Consider the following 26119-nt stretch of genomic DNA (forward strand, 5'->3'; position numbering starts at 1 on the left):
CTTTTTTGGACAAAGTTCTATTCTATTTTATAGAAATTAATAGAGCCGTTTACATTTAGCTTCCAGGAATAAGCTCCAATATCAAATGCTGTTTTCATTCAGGTGGCTCAAACTAATCGTTTAGAATTACTTTTTTCTTCCTATGAGGAGGTAGAGACTCAAACGCCTCTGCAAGTATGGTCAGTAAAGATCTATTAGCAATATTGTTTTCTTCGACCTATTTTTGAAACTTTCAGATATACCCTATCGTTGGCGCGAGTAAATGTTCAGTCCCCTCTTCTGAATTCGCATTTACAAAATGGGCGGCAATCAGTCTAGAACCCAGGTGGAGAGGCATTTTCCTGATTTGCAAGTTCTGTACGATTTTCGCCATAATTTGATGTGTTATCCACATAATTTTACATAAACATAAAACATAAACATTATTTTTCATGGTCAACCATTTGTTTCTGTTCCCTCCACCATCCAATAAACTATATTGCATAAGTGGCTGGTAACAAATCACCTGTGTGGCTTACGAAAACGTAAGCTAATTAAAGATAAAAAGAATAATGCGACAGAATGTTTAAATGTAAAAGTCAATCAAATATCAGATTTGTTATTAAAGTTAAAAAAAGGAAATCTATATATATAAAAATAAGTTGTTTGTGTGTTATGTCTGTTACACTATGTCTGTTATGCCAGATTATATCTTCTATATATATAAAAGAAAACAAACTAAAATCTAAAAACTGGGAATAGCATAAATATTTCGAAATATTTTGACAATAGACTAAAGTAATTTGAAAACCTTAAAGCAGATACTTAAAATTTTGATGTTTATTATAAATTGCTGAGCTTTAGCAAGCTTGGCACGTGAAGAGGAATTTTTAGTATAGATCTTGAAATGACAGAAGAAACAGCCGAGGAAGCTGCTCAAATAGTTAATTCAAAGAGAAATTTTAGTATAAATCCTACAATGGCAGAGAAACAGCCAAGGAATCTGCTCAAAGGGTTAATGGCAAAAGGCTTGCGGCTAAAGAACGCAAAACCGCGCAGTTAGATGAAAATCCACCTGGACAGCGAGAATCAAAACTGAAAATGATAGCGATGATGATTGGATTTGGGATTTTGACTTGGATAAGGTCATCAATGCCTACCAGATTTTAGTTAAAAAAAAACAAAGGTTCGGCGATATGCATTTACGTCTGAAAAATAAAGAAGAAAAAGAAAACTGAAAAAAGAAAAATGGTAAAAAACTAAAAAAAACTAAAAAGAAAAAACTAAAAAATAAAAAAAAAATAAAAAAAGAAAAAACCTAATAAGAAAAAACGTAAAAAAAATAAAAAAATAAAAAAGGTAAAAAACTTAAAAGAAAAAAAAACTAAAAAAAAAGCTAAAAAACTAAAAAAAAGAAAAAACTAAAAAAAACTGGGAATTGCACAAATATTTCAATATATTTTGACAATAGATTAAAGTAATTCGTAAACCTTAAAACAGATACCCAAACTTTTGAGGTTTATTACTAATTGTTGGAGCTTTAGCATGCTTGGCACGTAAAGATTTTTCCAAGTGTCAATGTTAGAATGAACATTGACAAATTGAAGAAAACAAATCAATAAAAAGAAGAAACTAAAAAAAAGAAACACTAAAAAAGAAAAAAAACTAAGAAAAGAAAAAACTAAAAAAGAAACTGTATCTATATATATAAAAATTAGTTGTATATATGCATGTTTGTTTGTTTGTGGGTTTGCATTTGACGTCATTATAAGATGACACTACAGACCGGGACACCGGGACACAAATGACGACCGGGACACAGGGAATATAAATGACGACCGGGATACAAATGACGACCGGGACACCGGGACAGAGGGAATATAAATGACGACCGGGACACTCAAAGAGAGATTACAGACTGGGATACCGGGACACAAATGACGACCGGGACACATGGAATATAAATGACGACCAGGACACAGGGACACAACTACAACGGGGACGCCGGGGGCACAGGGGGATATATAAATGACGACGGGGACACAGGGAATGTTCGATTAGCAATCATCATCAACAAAGCTCAAGGGCAATCGTTAGGAAAATGCGGTATAGATCTGAATACGGATTGTTTCCCATGGACAATTATTATGTTGCATGTTCAAGAGTTGGTAAACCTGACAATCTATTTATGTGGACAGACAACGGGACAGCAAAGAATGATACATATATATATATATATTTATATCTATCTATATTTACAGGTGGGACACAGGGACACAACTACAATGGCGCGTAACTAATATGGCACGTAACGACTTACGCGCGCGGGGGGGGGCTTGGAGGGGCGCGAAGCGCCCCCACCAACTAGGTGTTGGGGTGGCGCGCGCCACCCCAACAGCTAGTATTATATGCAATATAGTTTGGTTATTTTTAAAACATTATTAATTAATAAGGTATGAAGCATGCCGGTGTCAAATTTGCAATTATAATTTTTCTTCCTATGCTCTCCTATTTTAGTTCCTACAAGTTACGCGTTTCCGAGATGTACCTGATCGTTTAAGCCGTTTTCGTAGTGGATCTGCCCTTGGAGTCCTCATCTCAGATGGGGTAAATAACGGGATTTCATCTGACGACGATGATATGATTCCCTGCACGAGACTTACTCCGGTGCCTGTACAGTTTCGGTAAGTCAAAAATTAATAACTGAACTATTTACGAAGCCTTATGTTGCAGTTGTAGATGAAAAAAGAAGCTGGAAAATACGTAATACAAAAATCAAAATAGGGGATTTCGGTGCCTCTCGTGACTATCAGGGGTGTAACATATGAGGGGAAAAGCTGTCAGTTTGATCCTAGAGGCTATTGGATTTTGAGGACGTTTGTTGTGCCATACTCACTCAATTCGGGGAAACGGGATGTACTAGCTTAATTATCCTGCTGAGTAATAAGCTAGTACTCCCGTTTTGAGGAATTAAGGGGTTCAACCCAAACGTTAACCCAAAAATTATGGGGTTCAACCCATATTTTATAGAATAAATTTGGTTAAGCACAGTAGGTGACAGAGAGAGGAAAATTGTTAAGAATACAATCTACTTAAGGTAGTCTAACAAACCTATTTCATGACTTGGAACAACTGACAGGTGGATGCGCTGATTTTCTGGTAGGGGGGGGGGTTATAATAATAAAAAACGCTCAGCCTGATAGCAAACAATCACCCCTCCTCAGAAGGAAAGGCTATAAAATTCTGAAAACAACTTTTAACAATTTTAGAATACGTACTTATATCGTTCCTAATAATCGTCAACGTTGCTTTTTTGCCATTAAATGGATTTGGAGAGAAGAGTGACATATGGAATAATACATGGAAAATATACAATTTGGGCTATATGTTTGCACATTAGGAGGGGGGGGGGGGTTAAGTGAAGCGCTTTTAGGAATGGTGTATCTAACTATTTTAGTATTTTTAAGGTCATTTTCATTGTTTTAGATGATATTACACAAGAACGAGAAAAAAAAATATAATTTAAATCATCAGTGTCCAAATATTCAAAAAATTTAGAATTTTTCTGGGGAGGGCGACTCCTCCGCACGTCCTTTTGTCAACATACGCGTCTTGTTGATTGTTTGGGCTTTTGAAGGAAGAAATTTAGTTCGATTTCTTTTATTTATTTGAAGATGATTTAAAGAAGGGGGCAATATCTTAGGAGGGGGCGAAGAGAGAAGCTCTTAATAGAATGGGGTAGAAGAGGATGTTTAGTAGCTGCTTTGACCTCGGATGGCTTTTTCGATGAGTTAATACTTTCATGGGTTGTGAAGTTTATTATATAGTTGCGTTTTCGTAATGAGTTTTATTCCGAGACTAAATAAAAAAAAGAAGGTTTTTCAACTGAAAGTAAGGAGCAACATTAACTCGAACAGAAATTATTACGTATATGAGGGGGGTTGCTCTTCCTCGACACCTTGCTCTTTACGCCAAAGTTTTTTAGCACTTTTCAAAGAAAAGCTTCTTATTATTCTAATTAAACGAATATAGTGTTTTAGGAGTCTTTCTTAAAGAATTGGGACATAAATCGAACTTTAGTGTAAAGAGCTAGGTGTTGAGGAAGAGTAACCCCCTTTATATAGGTAATGATTTCTGTTCGTTTTAAGTTTTAATGTTGTTCCTTACTTTCAGTCGAAAAAACTTGTTTTGTTTTTTTTTAATTTAATTTCTGATCGTTTTATAAATAGTACGAGGAAATCGAGTTACACCTCCACAGAAAATTTCTTCCTCCCCATAGATTTATTCTGTAGACAGTTCAGTTCTGGTGAAAATTTACCCTGGACAATTACACTTAACATCTCCAAGCGTAAAATTGAGTCGGCAAAGAGAAAGCAAGACAAAAGTCGAATTTCTCATAGAAATTCTGGCAAATTCACTCAGTGTAAAATTTCCCATGGAAAATTCACTCACTGGAAACTTTCTTCCCCATAGAAAATCATCTCCTAGAAATATCACACCAGCAGAATCCCCCCCACCCACCGGAAAAATATGTGCATACTTCCCAATAACAAATACTGTACGTAAACAACGGTCAAATTTTTTAACTTAAAGACCTTTCCCCAGGAGCTGTGGGGTGTCATGATATTTCCAAAAACTTTTGTTCGGCTTTTCAACTATGCTGAACAAAATGGCTGTCTTACAATTTAATCGAACGAAATTTCCGTTCGAATGAGCCTTTTCCCGATATTCTTGGACCACTGGGTCGATACAATTACCCCTGGGAAAAAAAACAAATAAACACACATCTGTGATTTTTTTCTGGCAAAAGATTCAAAGTTCCTCATTTTTACAGACAGGAGCTTGAACCTAAATTAGGGTTCTGTGATACGCTGAATCTGATAGAGTGATTTTCATTAAGATTCTTTTACTTTTAGGGTGTGTTTCCCCTTTTTTTCGAAAATTAGGCAAATTTTCATAAGTTCGTAACCTTTAATGGGTAACACTAAACTTAATGAAATTTATATATATGAAATCAGCATAAAAATGTGGTTCTTATGATATATCTATTGGTATCGAAATTCTGTTTTTTAGGTTTCGGTTACTATTGAGCAGGGTCGCTCCTTGCTTGCAGTTCTTTACCACGAACTGTTAGAAAGGGCTAAAAGTATTGAAAAGCTGCTTCTTTATGCTTATACTTTTTCAGTGGCTGGCATTAAGTACGGTTTTTAGAAATGGACGCTCTGAAAAGCTGGGCAATTGATGAAAATGAAAAAACATAAAATTTATTGAAAATAATGAAAGATTGTTAAATAATTTCTTCGCACCTTTACTCGTTATTATACCCACTAATTAATACTACTAGTACTAACACCTCACTTAAGCACTAAGCCGCCTAAGGCTAACACGCACGCTCCTTGTCCCTGTGAATCTGTTCAAAGCCTCCCTCTTTACACTCTCCCAGGAAGCTCCCATTTTTCTTAAATCTCTCTTTAAGGAATCCTTCCAGCCCAACGGAGAACGAGCTGCATTTCGTTTGGCCGTAGAAGGTTGGCCGAAAAGGATAATCTTTGGCAGTCTGTTATCCTTCCTCCGCAGAACGTGCCTCAGCCTTCTCAATCTTTCTCTCATTATAGCCGTAGAAGTCGGGATTGAACCACGCTTCGTATAGCCTACTTTTAAAAATACTATCATTCAGCCGGGTACTCAAAACAATTCGTTGGCAATATCTCTGAAAAACCTCTAGCCAATCTTCCTTCTTTTTCCAGAATGCCCAGGCTTCAGAACCATACTTGACGATTGTTATCACTGTAGCTTTCAATCTTTACTTGCGGACTTGTTTTCATATTCTTTCAAACTTGTCAACTGTGAATAAATATCCTGGGCCTTTGCTATCCTGCTTTTAATACCTTCACTGCACCTACCGTCGTTACTAGTAATGCTACCAAGGCAGGTGAAGTTGTCCCCTTGATCGATCTCTTCGTTAGGCCAACATCACCTTTAAATCTTCACATTTTCCTAGTCTTAGCACTCAGTCCATTCCATTAGGGAAAATGAACCTGATAGAAAGTCGATCATTCTTAATTGGCTTTCTTAATTATTCTGAATTTATTGACTTAATTAATTATTGACATTAATTATTGACTTAAATTAAATTGATTATTGACTTAAATTGACCTAATTATTGACATTAATTTAATTAATTGACATAATTAATTATTCTAAGATATACCCAAAGCTGAATAGAATACATTCTTATAAAGCTTTAAACTGATATTTTTGAAATCTTAAATTCGGAATGCATACTATTTATCCTAGTCAATACGTCGAATCCATAGCCTATCTTATTTGGAAAACAATTAAGCCAATAAAATATCTGCTTAATCTCTGCTCCGCGATACGGGGTCAAGTTTTATCGATGAAGGATGACAAGTTGTTAAAATTAGTGTTTAGCCTGGGCCAAACGGAAAGCAGAATCTCCTAACTTGGAGAATCTCCTAGCAATTAGTGGTTGGGGGCAAATCATCCGATACTTCCCGTGTTTTCCCCCCAGATTTCTCCAGGTACCCATTTAGAGCTGGGTCAATTCTGGCTGAACTTACAGTCATTGACCCTTGTTCCAAGCTAAATAGCTATTGAAACTAGGACTCGAACTCCCTGTTCTAATAGGTGTTTGAGAGGGGGTGACAGGTTATAAGAAACGATTTAAATAAAGTGGCAATCTCATTGGAGAAGGCGAAGAGAGATGCTCTGAATAGAGTGAACTGGAGGATGGTCTTGTGCTGCCACGTTAGCTTCAAATAGCTTTTGTAGACTCTTTGACCTCGGGTGGCTTTTATGAGGAGTTTTATTCCCAGAAAGTGCTGAGACTCTAAAAGTCCTTCAGGCTTAAAATTTTCAATGGCTCTGAAAGGCTGAGGGAAAAATGCGTATGTGTATAATGAAGCAAGGATTAAAGATGGTCAGGTCGCATGGTGCTTTTTGGTGATCAAATAAAAAAACAAGTTTCTATAACTAAAAGCAAGGAGCAACATTAAAACTTAAAAGGAACAGAAATTATTACGTATGTGAGGGGGTTCGCTCCCTCGTCAATACCTCGCCCTTTACGCTAAAATTCGAATTTTGTTCTAATTCTTTAAGAATGACCCCTAAATCACAAAGGCCGTTTAATTAGAATAAATAGTTCTTTCGAAATTACTAAAAAATATTTTAGCGTAAAGAGTGAGGTATTTACGAGGGACGAATTCCCTCATATACGTAATAATTTCTGTTTGTTTTAAGTTTTAATGTTGCTTCTTACTTTCAGGTGAAAAAACTTGTTTTTTTTTAATTTTTTTTCGTTTTTTAAATAATGCTGGGAAATCCGGTGCCCCCTTCATGGAAAACTCTTCTCCCATGAAAAATTCCTCCATGGAAAGATCCTCCCACGTCTTTAACGACTTTAAGCAAGCGGAATCTCGGAGGAAGAGGCGAAGAGACAAACTCTGAATAGAGTGGGATGGAGGATGATGTTATGCAGCCGCTTTAGGCCGAGATGGCTTTTATTGTGATGAGTTAGTAGTACTAGTATATTTTGCATACTTAAAATGCCTTCCTTTTTGGAAGGCTGCAACGAAAAATTCAAAAACACAAAACTTATTTTTCCTTTTTTCAGCTATCCTTTAAAATTTATGTCATATAATATAATTCCGTTTGCATCGCTAGTCATCTTATGAAATAATGCATTTACTACTTACAATCCTTTGTTATAGTATCTCTGTTAGGTTTAGAATTTTTAAGTCGGGCATTCATAAGGTTGGCACTCAGTTTAACAACAACAAGCGTCATCTGGTTGTATTTATTAACTTTTGGGGCATCTCTAGATGTGGCTCTTGTTATGTCTGCTCTAGGTATTTGTCTTCCAGATATAACTATCGTAATAACTCGCTTTTCATAGTGATTAACTTACAAAAACAAAAATAAGTGACTTCATTGTCTGAAGAATAAATAAGCTAAGTCTTTTGTCACTAATATTTGAAATAATAACAGTCGCTCATTTGGAATTTATTTTAAATCGTTTTTTTTTTAGCGTTATATGATATTATTAAACGTAATAAGTGTCAACTAAATAACCGTTTTATAATTTTCAAACATTTGTCAATTACAATTGTTATTTACCATTCTTGTCGCTGTGTCTAATATTACCTGTCACTAATATTTGAATTAATTACAGTTGTCAATTATATTGTTATTATAATAACAATTATAATCAATTATAATTATAAATGATCAAATTATAATTGTTATTGTCTATTCTTGTCGCTGTGTAACATGGTTGCAGCAACAGCTGCAACCTAGTAAAGATCAAGCAACCTCCAATAGTAACAAAAAAAGGTTAAATAAAGCGTTTTCTAAAATCTGTCTAGTGAGCAACATTCTTAATGGGTGCCTATTGAGAAATAGTCACTATTATTCAGATTCAGCTAAACAATGATTTTTAGGCTAATTATGAAAACAAACTTTCGAAAATTTTGAAAAAGAGCTTAAAACCGCTTAAATACATTGTAAAATCCATATGGAAAGTGTACCATTAAAATTACCATCGTCGAAAAACCTAATTCAGGAGTTTATAGTGACTCATCGTATCAGTGCTGTGTCTCTGTTTTATTCGCCATCGCTAGCTGGCTGCTGGAACATCGTTTAGATATAGTTAAAGGCTCATTTAAAATCCAATAGTTATATCTACATATTTTTATGAATTTGTCTTTTCTTCTTCTTAATTGGATTAACATGCAGACACTTTTGCGTAGTCTCACCACCGGGGCTAAATTCTTGGCCATGTAGTGTTGCCAAAGCTAGGTTTCATCTCTGGGTCCACTATTACCAAGCTCAGGTCAAATCCACTGCGCCACTACAGGACATGAATTTGTCTTTATAGCACCAGACAAAAGGTGGTAACTTTCAAGAGTTGGAACTGGCGCTAGTGTCGACAAAAGAAACGCTCAGTGCCATCTAGCGTTTAGTGACACTCGGCATTTTTCCAATCTAATAAAAAGAATAATTCATTTAATTTGTGTAGTTGGTAAAGTTTGTATAGTTGTAAGTTGCTGATCTCAGTTCCTGACAGAAAAACGATTTAAAAGCTTAAGAAAATTCCAAGTGTCGCCAAGCACTAGATAACGTTGTTTTTTTTTTTGTGTGTGTTTTTACTAACATTGGCGACAGCTCCAGCTCTTATAGGTTACTCATACTCTTTGGCGCCAGATTAAAGTGCTGTATGACACCAAAAATAATATAGTTTGGTACCATTTCTAGATTGGAGGAGGCTCGGAAACATAAAAATTACACCGTTGAAGATTTACAGTCCTAAATCATTTTTGTAGCAGTAGCAGCAGCAACTAAGCAAATATCGAACCGGGTCGACATTAACATAAAATTTTGATACGCGTTTTCTAATTAAACAAATCACGAAGTTACAAAAACAAGTTTTGAAACAGGCAGAAGCCCCCGGAGAGAGAGGAAGGGGTGGTAAAAAAGGCAAAAACAGGTAAATCATGTGAAAAAAATATAAGTTGAAAAAACTTTTGGATTAGAGCGACGAGACTTTCCTCTCATGTGTACATTTCTGGTACCGAATACTCTTTCATCCTTTTAGATCTTCCAGTTTATTTATTATAATATTTTGAAATCTATTAATAAGTGGGTAAGGACAAAAGAACTAAAAGAATGTTCAGGAGTTGTGGGAAAGACTTATTTCTTCTCTTTGGCAAGAAAGGCAAATTAATGGAGGTATGGTTTTCAATTTTCCCGGTAATATAAAACTGAAATCACTTTTTAAGAAAAACCGGAAATTAAATTAATTAATGCTAGAGCAGATTCTACCTCTGAATTTAAGTGATAAGGGATTTTCAAAATGGAATTTTAAAGTAGCGGCCGTTTTGAATATATCAAGCTAAGAATGGAAGTAGGTGTTTACTGTAGATAACTTACATTTCCTCATGGCTCTGAATAAAAAATTGAATGTATAATTTAATAGGGTAAAATTCTAGTTAATTGACTTCTTGCTATCTCAGAAAGGGTTTAGGTTAGAAAAATGAAACTTTCAGGGATGAATCTACAGGCTAAAGTATGTCCCGGGAAGGTATTTTAAAGTACCCACCTCCACTCCTTCTCCCTCCAGAGGGCCTTGAAATTTGCCTACATGACAGGTTTATACCTGTTGAAATTTTGACGAAACAACATTTTACCTTAATTTTCAGTTACTAGTTGCTTTTTCTCTGCCTTTAGTTCTGAGAATGCAATTCCTGTTATTTGAGTAGAATTTTGAGCCATATCAATGTTTTTTTTTCAAAATTTAGGAAATGTATTTGCATAACTTTAAACCTTATAAAATGGAATTGAGCAAAGTTATGAAGCTGAAAACAATTTTGTTTTACTTCAATTAAGCAGAAGATCTATTTTGCAAGGTTTCACTTTTATAACACACATTTTTAAAGGTCTTCAAAGGTCAGGACCCTCTAGAGGGAGAACGAGTGGAGGTAGTTGCTTCAAAGTACCTTCCCGGGACATATTTAGTCTGTAGATTCATCCCTGAAAGTTTCATATTCCTAACCTTGACCCTTTCTGAGATAGCAAGAAGTCAATTAACTAGAATTTTACCTTTAATAGTTCCCTATAAGCTATTAGAAAGCTGGAAATTCTCTAAAACCATTTCTTCATCACGCTTGTTGTCACGCTTAAAATAAAAGAGCATATCTTGACATTTCTTTTGTCGAAAACAGTTTAAATGTGAGGGAGAATGGTCAGGGCTTCTTTTTTTTACGGTAGTGAATTTTGAGAATTAGTGGTTTAGTTATGTTATTTTTATCGAACAGTTGGTAACGAACTGTAGTAAGGAGCGACCCGGCTCAATAGTAAACGAAACTCTAAAAAATGGAATTTTGATGCTAAAAGATACATCAAAAGAATCGAATTTTCATGCTGATTCTAAATATATAAGTTTCATCAAATTTAATCTTTGTCATCAAAAGTTACGAGCCTGAGAAAGTTTGCCTTATTTAGGAAAATAGGGGGAACACCCCCTAAAAGTCATAGAATCTTAACGAAAATCACACCATCGCATTCAGCGTATAAGAGAACCCTGTAGAAAAAAATTTCAAGCTCCTATCTACAAAAATGTGGAATTTCGTATTTTTTGCCAGAAGACAGATCACGGGTGCGTGTTTATTTGTTTTTTTTGTTTTTTGTTGTTTTTTTTCCCAGGGGTCATCGTATCGACCAAGTGGTCCTAGAATCTCGCAAGAGGGCTTCTTCTAACGGAAATGAAAAGTTCTAGTGCCCTTTTTAAGTGACCAAAAAATTGGAGGGCACCTAGGCCCCCTCCCACGATCATTTTTTTTCCCAAAGTCAACAGATCCAAATTTTGAGATAGCCATTTTGTTCCGCATAGTCGAAAACCATATTAACTATGTCTTTGGAATGATTCACTCCCCCACAGTCCCTGGGGGAGGGGCTGCAAGTTACAAACTTTGTCCAGTGTTTACATAGAGTAATGGTTATTGGGAAGTGTACAGACGTTTTCAGGGGGATTTTTTTTTGGTTTGGGGCGGAGTTGAGGGGAGGGAAGGGGGCTATGTGGGAGGATCTTCTCTTGGAGGAATATGTCATGGGGGAAGAGAAATTCAATGAAAAGGGTGCGGGATTGTCTAGCATTACTACAAAAAAACAATGAAATAATAAACACGAAAAAGTTTTTCAACTGAAAGTAAGGAGTAGCATTAAAGCTTAGAACGAACAAAGATTATTACGCATATGAGGGGTTCTAAAAATACTTTAGCATAAAGAGCGAGGTATTTAGGAGGAGATAAATACCTTGCTCTTTATGCTAAAGTATTCTTAGTAATTTCAACTATTTATTCCACGGCCTTTCTGATTCAAGGGTCATTCTTAAAGAATTGGGACAAAACTTAAGATTTAGTGTAAAAGGCGAGGTATTAACGAGGTGACAAACCCCCTCATATACATAATAAAAAATATAAGAGCATAAAAGTTTGTTACGTAAGTTAATTCTTAAGTTACATATATTTTTTACTAATAAAAACGTTCGTTAAAAATTAAAAGTTCTAGTTGCCTTTTTAAGTAAGCGGAAAATTGGAGGGCAACTAGGCCTCCTTCCCCACCCCTTATTTCTCAAAATCGTCTGATCAAAACTAAGATAAAGCCGTTTAGCCAAAAAAAAGTAATATGCAATTTTCATTTTAATAATTGATGTGCGGAGAGCCAAAATCAAAAATGCATTAATTCAAAAACGTTCAGAAAATAAATAAAAAAACTAGTTTTTAAAACTGAAAGTAAGGAGCGATATTAAAACTTAAAACGAACAGAAATTACTCCGTATATGAAATGGGTTGTCCCCTCCGCAACCCCTTGCTCTTTACGCTAAAGTTTTTAATTGTTTTAAAAAGCAGAATTGTGGCAAAGAGTCAACATTTAGCGTAAAGAGCGAGGGATTGCGGAGGGGCAACCCATTTCATATACGGAGTAATTTCTGTTCGTTTTAAGTTTTAATATCGCTCCTTACTTTCAGTTTAAAAAACTAGTTTTTTTTTATTTTTATGTTATAAATCCTTTATATTTATATTCTTACTAATTTTATGGCAGTATTTTATTAGATTATAGAATTGTACATCTCTTTGGGTTTACATATATTGGGCTCTATATATTGCATTATTTATCTTTTCTTGTTCTGAATTTGCTTTTTTAATTATTTCTCTCTTGTTTTTTGTGAGCTTATTTGGTTTATCCGTCAATCTTGAATATTACTTTTTTTTCTGGTTTCATGTAATTATTTTGATTAAAGCAAAGGTTAGAATATTAAGCAGTTTTTCTCAACGCGGTTGTTAAGACTGAAAAATGGTGAATATGTTAGGATGTTTTGTGGTAAATAAACTAAACTAAACTGATTTGTATCCACTTTTTAAGATACATGTTTCCTAGGTTGGAATTAGCAGAAAACTATCCATGATTCTTTTTCGGGGGGAGGGGCGTTGAAACTCTCTCTCTCTCTCTCTCTCTCTCTCTCTCTCTCTCTCTCTCTCTCTCTCTCTCTCTCTCTCTCTCTCTCTCTCTCTCTCTCTCTCTCTCTCTTTCTCTCTCTTTCTGTCTCACCTCGAGCGTATTTGCTAGGGACCGCTTTCTGAGAGAGATCAGCCAGGTCATTTTTATCCCTTGCTTAGAAAACTTGTATTCATAAGGGTTTCATTTTCGGCTTTATATTTGATGTAACGTAAATATTAACACGTTGAGAGGCTCATGTCTCTCTTGCTTAGGGTGTCCCCTGCACCGTATTCCTTTGAAAAGAACTTCTTTTTTCTTTCTATTTTTGTGTGTGTATATCTAGTTTTAGCTCTGGAAATGTTTTTTATGTCAGTTTTAGTAATGTTTCAGGGGAATTAACCCATTAGTAAAACTCATAAATAAATACTTACAGATTAGATTTGAAGAAAGCCGCAGATTTCTATGTGGGAAATCAGTGCCATCAACTGCTAATGGCTCTACTTGTAGCTGTCCAACTCAATTTTGAAGCTGAATGAATTTTTAAAATGTAAAGAATGGCAGAATGGTTTTACTTTAAGAGAAACAACCTGCATTTTCTCTACGAAAAATTTGAAAGGAACTAATTACATTAAAGTTATTTTTCAAAATTGACGCTTGAACTTCAAAATCCAATTTTTCATGGTAGGTTCTATACTATGTCCTCATCACCATCATCACTCATATACGGATTTTTTTTTTTTTTTTTTTTTTTTTTTTTTTTTTTTTTTTTTTTTTTTTTTTTTTTTTTTTTTTTTTTTTTAGCTGGACTGTTTCCAGTTCCGAAAATCACTTATATCAGATGGTGCATACCATATGCGTTGGAAGTATGTCAAACATAGAATAACGGAGAGTTGCATGGATTCAGGGAGGAGGGGCAAAAACTGTCTTTATTTTCATGTTTTGATTCTTTAAAGACAACGCTTTTAAATCAAGGCCAGAAGACTAATTATTAATAATATAAAGAACAATCCTTTCTAGAACTTCTCCACCTGAGGATGCACATAGGCCATTCCGATCTCAATCGCCACCCAACAAGCTCTTTCATGCAGAAGCCGTTCAAAACGGTACAAGCGACCATGGTGTGGGTTTAACCCCCAAAGACGTGGTTAGCATTGGGGGCGCTCAGAAAAAGCAGAGAAAAGGTCTTAGACCTCAGTTTCTTCAAAGACCTTACTTGGATTTTGAGAAAATGCAAGAGGTAGGTGGTTGTTTTTCCGACCTCTGCTTTAGCTCGATATATAGCCTTTATGCTTTTTGGTTTCTTCCATCTTTGACCTATTTCATTGCTTCTATCATAGCCATATTTTACCTTATTCTATTTTTTCCTTTATTTTCAAAGGGTCTTCGTTTTTTATGTCGTCTCTTGAACTTTTTTGGTCTTCTTAACTGTACTTTACTTTGGCCCTCCCCCCTCTTTATCTAAGTTAGTTTATGCTTAAAGTCTTTCCACTCTCTTATTGAGCCTGCCAGAGTCGCAAATGTATTTCATTCTCGCCTGCTTTTTATTTATTTAATTTGTTTCTTGTTTGTTCCGATTTATTTAATAGCAAATAGTGCAATAGATACACACAATATGCTAAATTCAATCATTAAACAACCATATCCATTGCTTCGAGACGTATCGTATAAAATAGCATAACCATAAAAGTGGCAATGTATCGCATGTGCCATTTTTTGACAGAAAATGCACCAATTTGAATAATTCAATGACAAGCATCTTAAAAAGTGCCCAAATGATGCGAAAGTGCCCCATCTGGTAGCACTGATTGAATTAACTAAGATGATGTGGGTACACAGATGAGGATTTCTGTCGAAGAAATTCCTTGAAGAATTTCTGCAGAAAAAAAAAACAACAGTTCTGATGTCTGAAAAAACCTGGCAATTTCGTCTGAAATACCTTTTATTTTTAATGTAGCTAATCCTGAATTTACTTTTTTCTTTTAAAAACTCTTTTAATAGCCTCTGGGACAAAGAATATGAGAAACCTGAAAAATAAGGCACTCAATTTCGTCTCCGGGAGAGGAAAACGCAACAAATAAACAACAGCCTCTACCGTTACCAAGCTAAGTTCTGAATCAATTGTTAAGACTTATATAAATACTTTATATATTATTTATTCCTCTCATTATTATATATTATTATATTATATATATATATATATATATATATATATATATATATATATATATATATATATATATATATATATATATTATATATGCTGTATCATTATATATTATTTATTCATTTTATCTACTCTGGCCTGAGCTTTGCTTATTTTTGCCAGAAAGAGAACAGAAGATATAATAATCTTCTTTTTTTTACTTTTATGTTTGGTACCTTTACTTTTTATATTTATATTCGTTTTGCTCCACTTTGGGCTTTTAATTAAAATCTGAATTTTGACAGTTGATGCAAGAGGTAATCAATTTTATTTTGGAATTCTCCTATATCTGGTGCGTAACTTAATTGTAATGGTATTACTGTTAATGGTATTAATAGTTTAATTCCTTCTATACCAATGCGTGCCAATTTACGGAACGCAAGTGCGGGGTAAAGATTTTGTTTTAATGAGAATACAAAAATTCGGTGTTTTTTAATAAAAGCATTCATAAATGTAAATGTAATTTTTTTTTTAAAGTAAGGAGGCGAGCGTGGAAATAAAACTAGGAAAGTAGATGTCTCCAGTCTCTTCCTCAAAATTGGGGCTCCAATTACGCCCACGCAGCAAGACTACCGCTTCTGATATATTCATTTAAAAATTGGAATTTCAGTCTTGAACTTTGGATCTTATATGTATATGTATATGTATATATATATATATATATATATATATATATATATATATATATATATATATATATATATATATATATATATATATATATATATATATATATATATATATATATATATATATATATATTATATATATATATATATATATATATATATATATATATATATATATATAATATATATATATATATATATATATATATATATATATATTATATATATATATATATCTATATATATATATATATATATATATATATATATATATATATATATATATATTATATATATATTATATATATATATATATATATATATATATATATATATATATATATATATATATATATATATATATATATATATATATATATATATAATATATATATATATATATATAATATATATATATATATATATATATATATATTATATATATATATATATATATATATATATATATATATATATATATATATATATATATATATATATATATATATATATATATATATATATATATATATATATATTATATATTATATATATATATATATATATATATATATATATATATATATATATATATATATATATATATATATATATATATATATATATATATATATAGTTAGGGACTTTCTTAAACTTTGGGGTTTTTTGAAATTGAATCTTTGATTATTCTTTATTTTTAGTGGCAGGGCAGCCCTTATTAAAAGTGTCATACACGCTTTTACATTCTGTTTCCAGTATTCCCTGCCACCAGGGCCGTAGCTACAGCATTTTATTTGGGAGGCAAGAGAGTCTCCTCTCTTATAAATCAATCTCTATTATAAGTTCTATGACCAAAATCAGTTTCACGATAAGAAAAATTGTACAAGTTTAACAAAGATAAAAATCAATATTCAACAATTTTATTTAATTTTTTTTCATTTATTTACAAATTCAAAATTCAATAATATTTTTACTTGGGAGGCAAGAGAGCCCTCCATCCGAAGAGTAAAGGGGCATAGTTTATGTAATGATTTTTTCTTAAAATTGTTGGGGGACAACTCCCCCCCCCCAAAAAAAAAAAACAACGCCACTGCCTGCCGTAGAATTTGAGCTAGATAATCCAAGCATAAAAAAAGCTTCATTATGTATTAAAAAGAACGTCCTGGTGAACGTTACGTTATTTTCTATGTGTACGCGTGTTCTTTTTTAGTTGTTTAGTTGTCTCTGTTTTTTTTTGTTTTTTCTTTTGTTTTGTTTTCTCTGTTTCCCTTCTTTTTTTGTATTTGCTCCATAATGCAGTTCTTCTCGTACATATTTAAATTTTCTCTCAAAAAGTGTATAAAGAAGATGTATCATTATTATTTAATATTGGGGACTTATTTCTTTAACCTTTTGATTTTTTATAAGGGAGTCCTGGGTTTTTTTAAATTTATCAGTGACAGTGGTAGCCCTGCTTAAAAATGTCATAGATCTCCTTCTATTCAGATTCCAATTTGATCTGATTATTTCAAAAATATGTACCCTTGAAGCTGAGTAAGCCCCCAAAAATGTTCAATGTGAGCATTGAGATTATATTTTTTTATTCTTAAAAATATAGAAAAGGGAATTATGGCGTCGTAATTAGCCGACAAAATAGCCAATGGCGTCATAATAGCCAACAATTAAATATGTCTCTGGTCCCAGTCATGAGTCTCCATAACCCTGGCTAGAAGTCCTGATTTAAGTAGTTCCAGCCAAAGAATCTTGTTATGTTTCCATGTTTTTTGTTGTTTCTTTTGTATTTCACCGCCGTTTTTAATCTTTTTCTTCCTTTTTTTCGTGTTCTTTGCCTTTGAGTTTTAGCTACAGAACTCAAGCTTAACAAAGCCTCAAAAATACATACCGTTAAACCTGAGTAAGATCCTAAAGCTATGAAAAAATGGAGTAGTAAATACATCAAACAATAAGCATAACACCTTTTTTTTTATTAAATATTTATCTGCCGTTGCCGTTGTCCTCCCTGGCTCTCTTATTAGAAGGTGATTGTCGTGTTCCGACAAGATTTATGGCATTAAGATGGCAAAACCAATTTTTTGGTCCAATATCTAGGTCTCTGATTAGAGATGTACCCAGGGAGGCCTCGGGACCCACATCCCCCCATTCCTCCAGACCGTAAATTGTCTTTAATTCTGGACACTTCTTATTCAAGTTATCATTTAAAAATGTGTTATGAGCTGCCTTCCCCCCCCCCACCGAAAAAAAAGTTAATTTTCATTATTGCCCCCCCCCCCAAAAAAAAAAAGAGTACGTGCCTGGCTTTGATTTTGATCCGCTGGATAACAAAATCTTAAAAAGTTGTTGTATACCATTAAATGGCTGCTCAATATCAAGGAAAAACAGCCAAATCGAAAAAATACATTATCTTATCTTCGTTAATGGGTATATTACCACAATTTTATTATCCATCTTTGAAACCAGTTCTTTTAATGCAAATGATTAGCATAATTATGATAATACTCTAATCGTCAGTATAATGGGTTGGCTTGTGCTATTTCACCTGTCACTAAAACCAATTATCATTGAGAAATGTTGGGTAGCCACAAGTGTAATATTCACAGTAGGAGGGATATTGCTAAAAAGCAAGCAGTTCCTCCTTGGCCTAAACACCTGGTTTCATATCCGTTTAGTGAAAATGGCTACTGAGCCTCAAGCATAAAACAAAAGCTTGATGTATTCTCGAAAATAGTTGAATTTTTTTTCGGGGTGAAGTTTGTCTTTTTTCGGGGGGGGGGTCAATTAAGAGGGATAACTAAGAGAAGTCATTATGCTTTACGTTCAAAAATCAATTGACCATGCGTGATCGCCCACCTCCTGGCAACGGACGCTTATGATTTCCGGTAAATTTTTGGATTTCGAGGGGCGGAGGGGGGGATCCTGAAAGTTTTCTAAAAATCTTTCTTCGAAGACATTTTTCATTGCGCAAGGGAACCCTGCTGCAGACGTGAAATTCGAATTCTGCCAGAATCTAAACGGCTACCGTCCTCATTTGCTGGATCTCGGCATCGACTTCCAGTTTTATTAAGGAACCATTTTCACGGGGACTTCAGCTCCATAAAATTCTACCGTCCACATGAACCGGTGTTTTCGGACTGGATCTCTTAATAGAAAATATATTTTAGTTTCCATCCTCATCGTCCATCTCATGTTGAACTTGAAGAAGAGCACTAGTTTTATTCTGCCTTGTGATCGTTCTTCTGTTTTCAGAATGTTTTTGAAACTTCGTGGGGATCAGCAACTGAATATTTTATCAAGGGTTCCAAGCTATCATGGCTTCTAAATACTTTTGGGGTCAATGGGAATAGCAGCCCGTATGATGTTTGTGTTGGTTACTATTCTTTTTAAGTTTCACTTCGATATTCTTATCTGAATACTTTTATCTTCTTATTTCACATGCTTGTTTGTATTGGTTTGCTCCATCAACTTTTTATTTTATGTCGCAATAAAACTTATTACACGAATTTTCGATTTGGCTTCTATTCAATTAAAAAAAAAAAAATGCCTGGAAAAATATGTGTTTTAAGTACTTTTTGAATGGTGTACGCAATTATGAAAGTTTCTCAACTGCGTAGAAAAATCGTGGAAATCTTTTTCCTTAATGCCATTCATTAGTAATATTAAAAATTGAAATTAAATAGTCGTTTTTTTAATTTCTTTATAGCTTTTATAAACAGTGTTGCAACTGGTATATCGTAGCCCAAAACTGGATACATTTATTGTACATGTCCTGAAAGCCAAATTCTTTTGTTTTGAACTTATTCTTTTAGTTTTGGAGTCCCAAATATGTATGTTTCCCCACCCTAGTTATAAATATGTTTCACTCATATTCTATAAGCTAACGATTGTTTCCTAGCAGACTATACTCCCTGACCATCTAAATGAGTTTCTTTTTTTTACTTCAGGATTTTTGTTTGCATAAATCCAAGTGTGAATTATTATTTTTTTTTCCATTAGTTTAAATAATAATTACGGAGGGTTTAAGTTCTCAAAATTTTTAACTATGTTTATTCATGCGATCACATTCATCCAATCAAAGACCATTTCACAATCCTTCTGTCTCAACTTTAGGACTTGTGGTACAGTTTCTAATATCTGGCATGCATGCGGATACGGACTCCCGTCAAAATCAGTTTTTTCTTTTCTTTTTTTTAATAGCTCATGATTTCGGTTTCGATAAATTAAAAGTTTAATCACTCTTGTTTTGTCCGTGTTAGTTTAAGTAAAACTCAAGGAGAGTATATTCTACAAGTTAAAATTCGAACCATGCGTACACGCTAAATCAGAACCTGAAAGTAGTCCGAAACCATTTGAGACTAAAAACTATACAGACTTTTTTTCTGACTTCTGGACAATTTTTAGAAATCTGTGGTGACAACTTTGCTAACTTTTGAAACTTCGAATTTCGTTTTTCTTCCCTCTCCCTACCTATGTGAGGGTATAGTTGAAGTCTCTTTATTATTTTAAGAATGAGCTTGAGTAGTTTTGAAGTTTTGTAAATTACTTTGAGCATCTTCAGGATGGGCCTCATCAATGGATCTGCTAAGGTAATTGGCTAGCGATGGATTGCCAGACCAAAGAGTGGATTGCCAGGCTTTATGACTTTAATTAAGTGTAGGAAGTGGTCTTACTGTCGACAAAAAGAACTATCAGTGCCATCTAGCCTTTGACGAAACTTGGCATTTTCTCCATTGCAATAATAAGAATGATTGCTTTAATTAGTCAAATTAGAGTAGTAATAAGTGTTTGATCTAAGTTCCTAACGAAAAAAACCATGGGGTCCTTGGTTTTCTCCTCTTTTAATGGGCTGCCTCAAATTTGGTTAAAACGTGTCGACCCTTCTCAAATTCTGTTTGGCAGACACTTCGTGGGATATTTGTGACAAGGATGCAGGATTTGTTTTGCAGTTGGACTCTTTTTTACGAGTCTGTTAACACTTCTACTGTCAATGCAAGGACTGTAACCCTTGCGGTTCCATGTCTTTTTTTTTTTTTTTTTACTTGATTTCTTGGATGACCCCAGGGCTTGTCAGAAGCTATAGAAGGAAAAATAATATTTTGGCTTACATATTAACTGTCAGCATTTTAATCTTGATAGCAGTGTTTTAGTTCTTTGATTTGAAAGGCTAAATCCTTTGATTTTTTCCTGGAATTTTCAAAATACGGATAGGGTATTTGAAAAATTACAAATTCTGTGGTAGATGGCTCGGTTGTTACGAGCGAGCTTATTGTCCAAGAAGCATTTACATCTTGTTTTGCTAGTCTTAGGAAAACGACAGCTTCTTCAGTAAGCTCCTCTCCATCTAAACCCAATTTTAAATACGATTTTGATGCAACTTGCCTGAAGTTAATCGTCCTAGCACCAGTGTCTTTGGTTGAAGTATCTGTGCTTCTTAATGGGGTAAAAGGTTCAGCGTCTTCTGGCTCTGATTGTATACCCACCAAGGTAGCCACATTGAATGGTTTGAATCCTTCTTTCTGCCCGCCGTCTGGAGTTGAGTTAGGTGTCACGCAAGGTTCAGTTCTAGTATTAATTATGCTCATAATTTATGTTAATGATTTCACTTTGCGGTTCTCAACCAAAAATCAGCAGTTTGTTGTCATTTAAGTCACCTCGAATCTTTCGTGCCTATAAATGTACATCAGTTGGTAGATGAGATCTATTGATTTTCGTGATCTGCATAAGTGCACATCAATCCCCATTGATAGATATGAACACTCAAGCTGCTTTCGCTGTCACCAGCACATTCACCATTGCTGTCACAACGCGCCTAAGATCTGCATCAAAGCGACTGACGCTAAATGTCGGGCCCTAAATGTTGCCAAGTTGAGGGTTACATCGTAAATTTCTCAGGCTTGCCCTCGAGATTAATATTTCAAGACGGTTCTCTCATTAAATCTAATGATAAGTATGGCTAGTTCTAAAGGGTTCTTCTTGATGAAAATTCCTCCTACATGCATTACGTTAGTCTAATTACAATAAAAATTTTGAGGAACTGTGGAATTCGTAGGAAGCTCAAAATTATTTTGCCTGTGTTGATTCTGAAAATTCTGTTTCATTGTTTAACTCAGTCTTTTTTCTCTAGTTCCCCTACTATGTAGAGGTTAATCTTCTCGTCCTTTTTGTCCCCCCCCCTCCAAGGTATATGCTAAAGCGAGGAACCTTAACCCTTAAGAAAATGTTCTGTTAATAAACCTTTACGTCGTTCAAAGTTCTTACACATTGTTCTTAGACGTTATAGTTCTTACACGTACACATTGATGTTACTAAGACCCTCAGAGGTTGTGCATTTCTTGTCCTTGATCATTCTACTTGTCATTTTGGTAATTCAACGTCTTAATTCGATCCACTCCATTAGTCGGGTCGGGCTTAATGCCCTGCCTGCTCCCTTGAATATTGTGGCTGAATCACTCGTTTTGTGTGAATTATTTCCAGAAATCCTGAATTACTTCCAGAGAAATTAAGGAATGTCCAGAAATCAAATAAATTTCTGCCTTTCCATTAACAAATAACACGAAATGAAAAAAAGCAGAAAAACGGCTATAATAGTTCAAATAAGAGTGGAAGTTAAAAAAAACTTTTTTTCGTAAATTACATTATTTTTTCACATTTTTTCGATATAAAAACTTCTAATCTATACTTCGTATTTTTCAATAGCAAGTTTTTTTATTTTCAAAGAAGTATTTTTCCAAAATATATTTCCAACTTTGCCCAGACCCATCAACCGCTTTGGGACAGTAAAATAGAAAACAATAATACTAACTAAACAGATAAATAAATATCCTGAAATAAACGAAATGAAATGAAAATTAAAAAAATGGGTATAATATTTCGAATAATGTAGTGGAAAATAACAAAAAACTCCTTTTTTTCCTTTATAATGATAAAATTCTGGATATTTCGCCTTCATGTCAGGAAGCCTTTATCAACGGTACAAAAAAAAACCTATCTTAATTAAACAAAACATGGAAATAAGGAAAAAGCAAAAAAAAAAAACAGAAACGTCAAAAAACTCATAGTGAGCATTATTGAATATTAGCAAGATGACTCTGTTTATTGTTTGTGTTTTTGTTTGTTTTGCTAAAAAAAATTTATACGTTTTCTTTAGTTTAGTTTTTTTGTCGTCGATAAAGGTTTCGGCTTCTGGACGTGAAACCGAAATGTTCGGACTTTATTATTATTGTCAAAAAAGATATTTTTTTGTTGTTGTTTCCTACTGTCTTATTTGAAATATTTGCCCGTATTTCTGTATTATTTTTGTTTTATTTTATTGTTGGATATTTTCTTTTCTGTTTAGTTAGTATTATTGTTTTCTATTTAATTAGCCCTAAGTGGTTGTGTTTGGGTAAAGTTGAAAAAATACTTCTTTGAAAATTTGTTTTTGAAAAATGCTAAGTATAGATTCAGAAAAATATGTTGTTTCTTTGTATCTTGATTAAAAAAAAAACGGAAGATTAAATTTTGTTAATTGATGCCACCGGGTCGTGGATTTCCAGAATGCTCTGTTTGAATAATTTACACTCCTTGCCATCCTCCCACTTTGTTCTGATGTGACCGGCATCGGTACTTATTAGAATCCTCTTTTGAACAATGCCCGAATCTCCCCTGTGTTTACTATCGTTAATAAATGTGCTCTGATTTGTTTTTTCTTTAGTTCTGAATTCCTCTGTAATTACAAACTGTTCTCATTTCGTATCGATAGGCTTTCTACAAAGAAAGTAATACAATAAAGAAACTTATTAGTTTTAAAATGAGAAGTTTTTGAGTGCTTGAAGGAGTTTTCCGATCAGCTTTCTTCGATATATAGCCTCTTGATAATTAACGGTGTTCAATCGATTGGCTGGACCATTTTCCTATTTCGTGATATTGCTTTGAGCTTAGTGGAAAGTTTGAGTTTACTTTTCCCGATAAACACGCTCTCTCCAATATTTAGAAAGAGAAGTGGAATGCAGCGATCGATTGAGTAGAAAATTCATCGTTAAGAATGTCTTGTAGTGTTAAATATGAAAACAAAATCTTTTTGATTAAAGTTTAATAAAACTATTTTTTGACATCCGAGTCTGATCTCTAAATTAGAAAGTGATATCCAGGATATGATGTTTTTTTTTTGAATTTCTGGACACTTTTTGTTCAAATTAGCAAAAAAAATACTTATTTATTATTATTGGGCCCAAGACCATATCCAGAGGGGGGTTAGGGGGTTTGGCCACCCTCCTCGAAATGTCTGTCCAACTCATAAAACGTAACACAAATGAATATAAAAAAATTTCTGATACATTATTTCAAGCTTTTAGTACCCCTCCCCCCTCCCTAAAGAAATCCTGGAAACGTGCCTGTGTGTAGACTAAGGCTTTAAGGAGGGTTACGTTTGTTTTGTAATAAATGTCTCTTTAGGCCAAGAAAATTTAAGTTTGTGTGCTCTCAAACTTAATTAAAGTGTTCTAAAGACTCAGAAATAATAATGAATGTAGAAAAATACTAGACATTTCTCTATTATACGTTTTAAGTAATAATCTAAACCCGGCATACGATTTGTCCTTTTGTCTGCCATTTTCTTCTTTTTTTAGTTCAATTTTCTGTGGTAGTAATTGACTCCAGGGCAATATCCAGGATTTTTTTTAGGAGGGGTACAAATATTTTTCCTGGGGGGAGTGGGTACAAAAAAACTTTAAAAACATCATAAATTTGTTTATATTCATTTTTGTTACGTTTTTTTACGATTCAGACAAACATTTCGGGGGTGAGGGGTGAGTCAAACCCCTAACTCACGCCGTTCCCCAGATACGGCCTTGATTGACTCTGTGTCTCAACGTTGCGTTGTTTCTGGAAATACAAGCGAAATACTTTTTTTTAACGAAAAAAAAGTATAGAATTCGTAGGTTAATATCATTTTTATCTTTTTAGCTTAAAGCTCATTCGATGACGGCTTGGCAACACGACGGCGAACTCTCCCTTTTTTGCTGGTAAACTGGTCTAATTGGTAAAATGATTTAAGTGGCACTACCTGGCTAATGGCGCATATTTCGACCCTAAGTGGTCAAAACGAGACTTTAGTATTTTTCAAATTTGAACATTTGTGAATATTATCTAGGTATCTTTTTCAAATTGGCAAGATTTTCAAAGTGTACAGAAAAAGTTTGGAATGGACTTTTCGGGATTTGGATTTTTTCCTTTTTTTTCTACACTCTTTTCTCCTTTTATGTCGTGGATTTTCTGTAAGTTTTTCGAGCCTTGGTAGTATAAATATTTTAAAAAGTGATAAAAAGTACAAAGAATTATTTTCAAACCTTTGTAAATCTTTTTTCTTTTGTTTTGCCTTTACGTTTTTTTTTTTCCTTTTTCATGCTTGTACAGGTTATGTATTTGGTTTTTTCCTTTGCTTTTTGTATGTTACGATGTTTTAAGTTAAATATTTATTGTGTCTCGGTTTTTCTCCTTTTTCCACTCCCCCTATTGCACTTCTCAAAATTAACTAGATTTAGCTTAAAAAGCAGCTACAATTCGACTCTTCTTATTTCTGGAAATTTCTTGATTACTTCTGAATTTAACGTCTAAAATTGACCTCTGAATTTAAGTTCCGAGTTGATTCTGGATTTACTGCATATTAAAAAAAAGGTCATTGTTAAAATCTTAAGGGTAATTGATTCTACCAGCTTTTCTCTCTAACTAGCAAGTTTTGTTGCCCAAATAAACAGACCTTCTACATTATCATGTTTCTCTTGGAATGCTTCTACATTAGGGGCACTTATTAGTGGCATAGGTGACTAAAAACCTAAATGTGTTGGTGGTTGTGACCCGTACACATAATTTAATTTTAGGTCCTTGTGTTTTTTCTGGTGTGTGATTTTTTTGTAAGAACTCTAATTATGAGTTGTTCTTCCTAGAGTTCTCGTGAAGAGATATTAAATGTTGGCAAAATTATACATTTTTCGAATATCAGGAGAGACTCGGCTGCCTTGGATAGCACGAGAGTGAGGATATGACATGGTTGTCTCTTAGAATATTTTAGTAAAAGAACGTATTTTAGAATCGGCCGCTTGGCCAAAGTCAATAGCAACAGTTGATAGTAATGCTGAGTGAATGAAACTATTGAAAACCTCTCAAGCTGCCAAAAAGAAAAATAATAAAGCAAGACGGAAGCCAAAAAAAAGTTCATAGCACATAAAAAAATTATAAAAACAACTCGCCAAAATAAAAGATAAAAGAAACTCAGTTCTATATGGCACCATTGTTCCATTAAGAAGTTTTCATGATGTCAGTT

General features: G+C 33.8%; 1 protein-coding gene across 3 annotated transcripts in view; it reads left to right on the forward strand.

The window, feature by feature from the left end:
• LOC136029979 (uncharacterized) overlaps nt 1-25779 on the forward strand; it is a 152900-nt gene extending 127121 nt beyond the window's left edge. For all 3 annotated transcript variants that reach the window (XM_065708552.1, XM_065708553.1, XM_065708551.1), the window contains 3 exons: nt 2497-2663; nt 14011-14230; nt 24763-25779. In XM_065708552.1, coding sequence (XP_065564624.1) covers nt 2497-2663; nt 14011-14230; nt 24763-24825 — 450 coding nt within the window. In that variant the 3' untranslated portion in view covers nt 24826-25779. The remainder of the gene's footprint in view (nt 1-2496; nt 2664-14010; nt 14231-24762) is intronic.
• Nucleotides 25780-26119: the final 340 nt, after the last annotated feature.

This window comes from Artemia franciscana, chromosome 8 (assembly GCF_032884065.1).
Source record: "Artemia franciscana chromosome 8, ASM3288406v1, whole genome shotgun sequence".
Lineage (NCBI taxonomy): Eukaryota > Metazoa > Arthropoda > Branchiopoda > Anostraca > Artemiidae > Artemia > Artemia franciscana.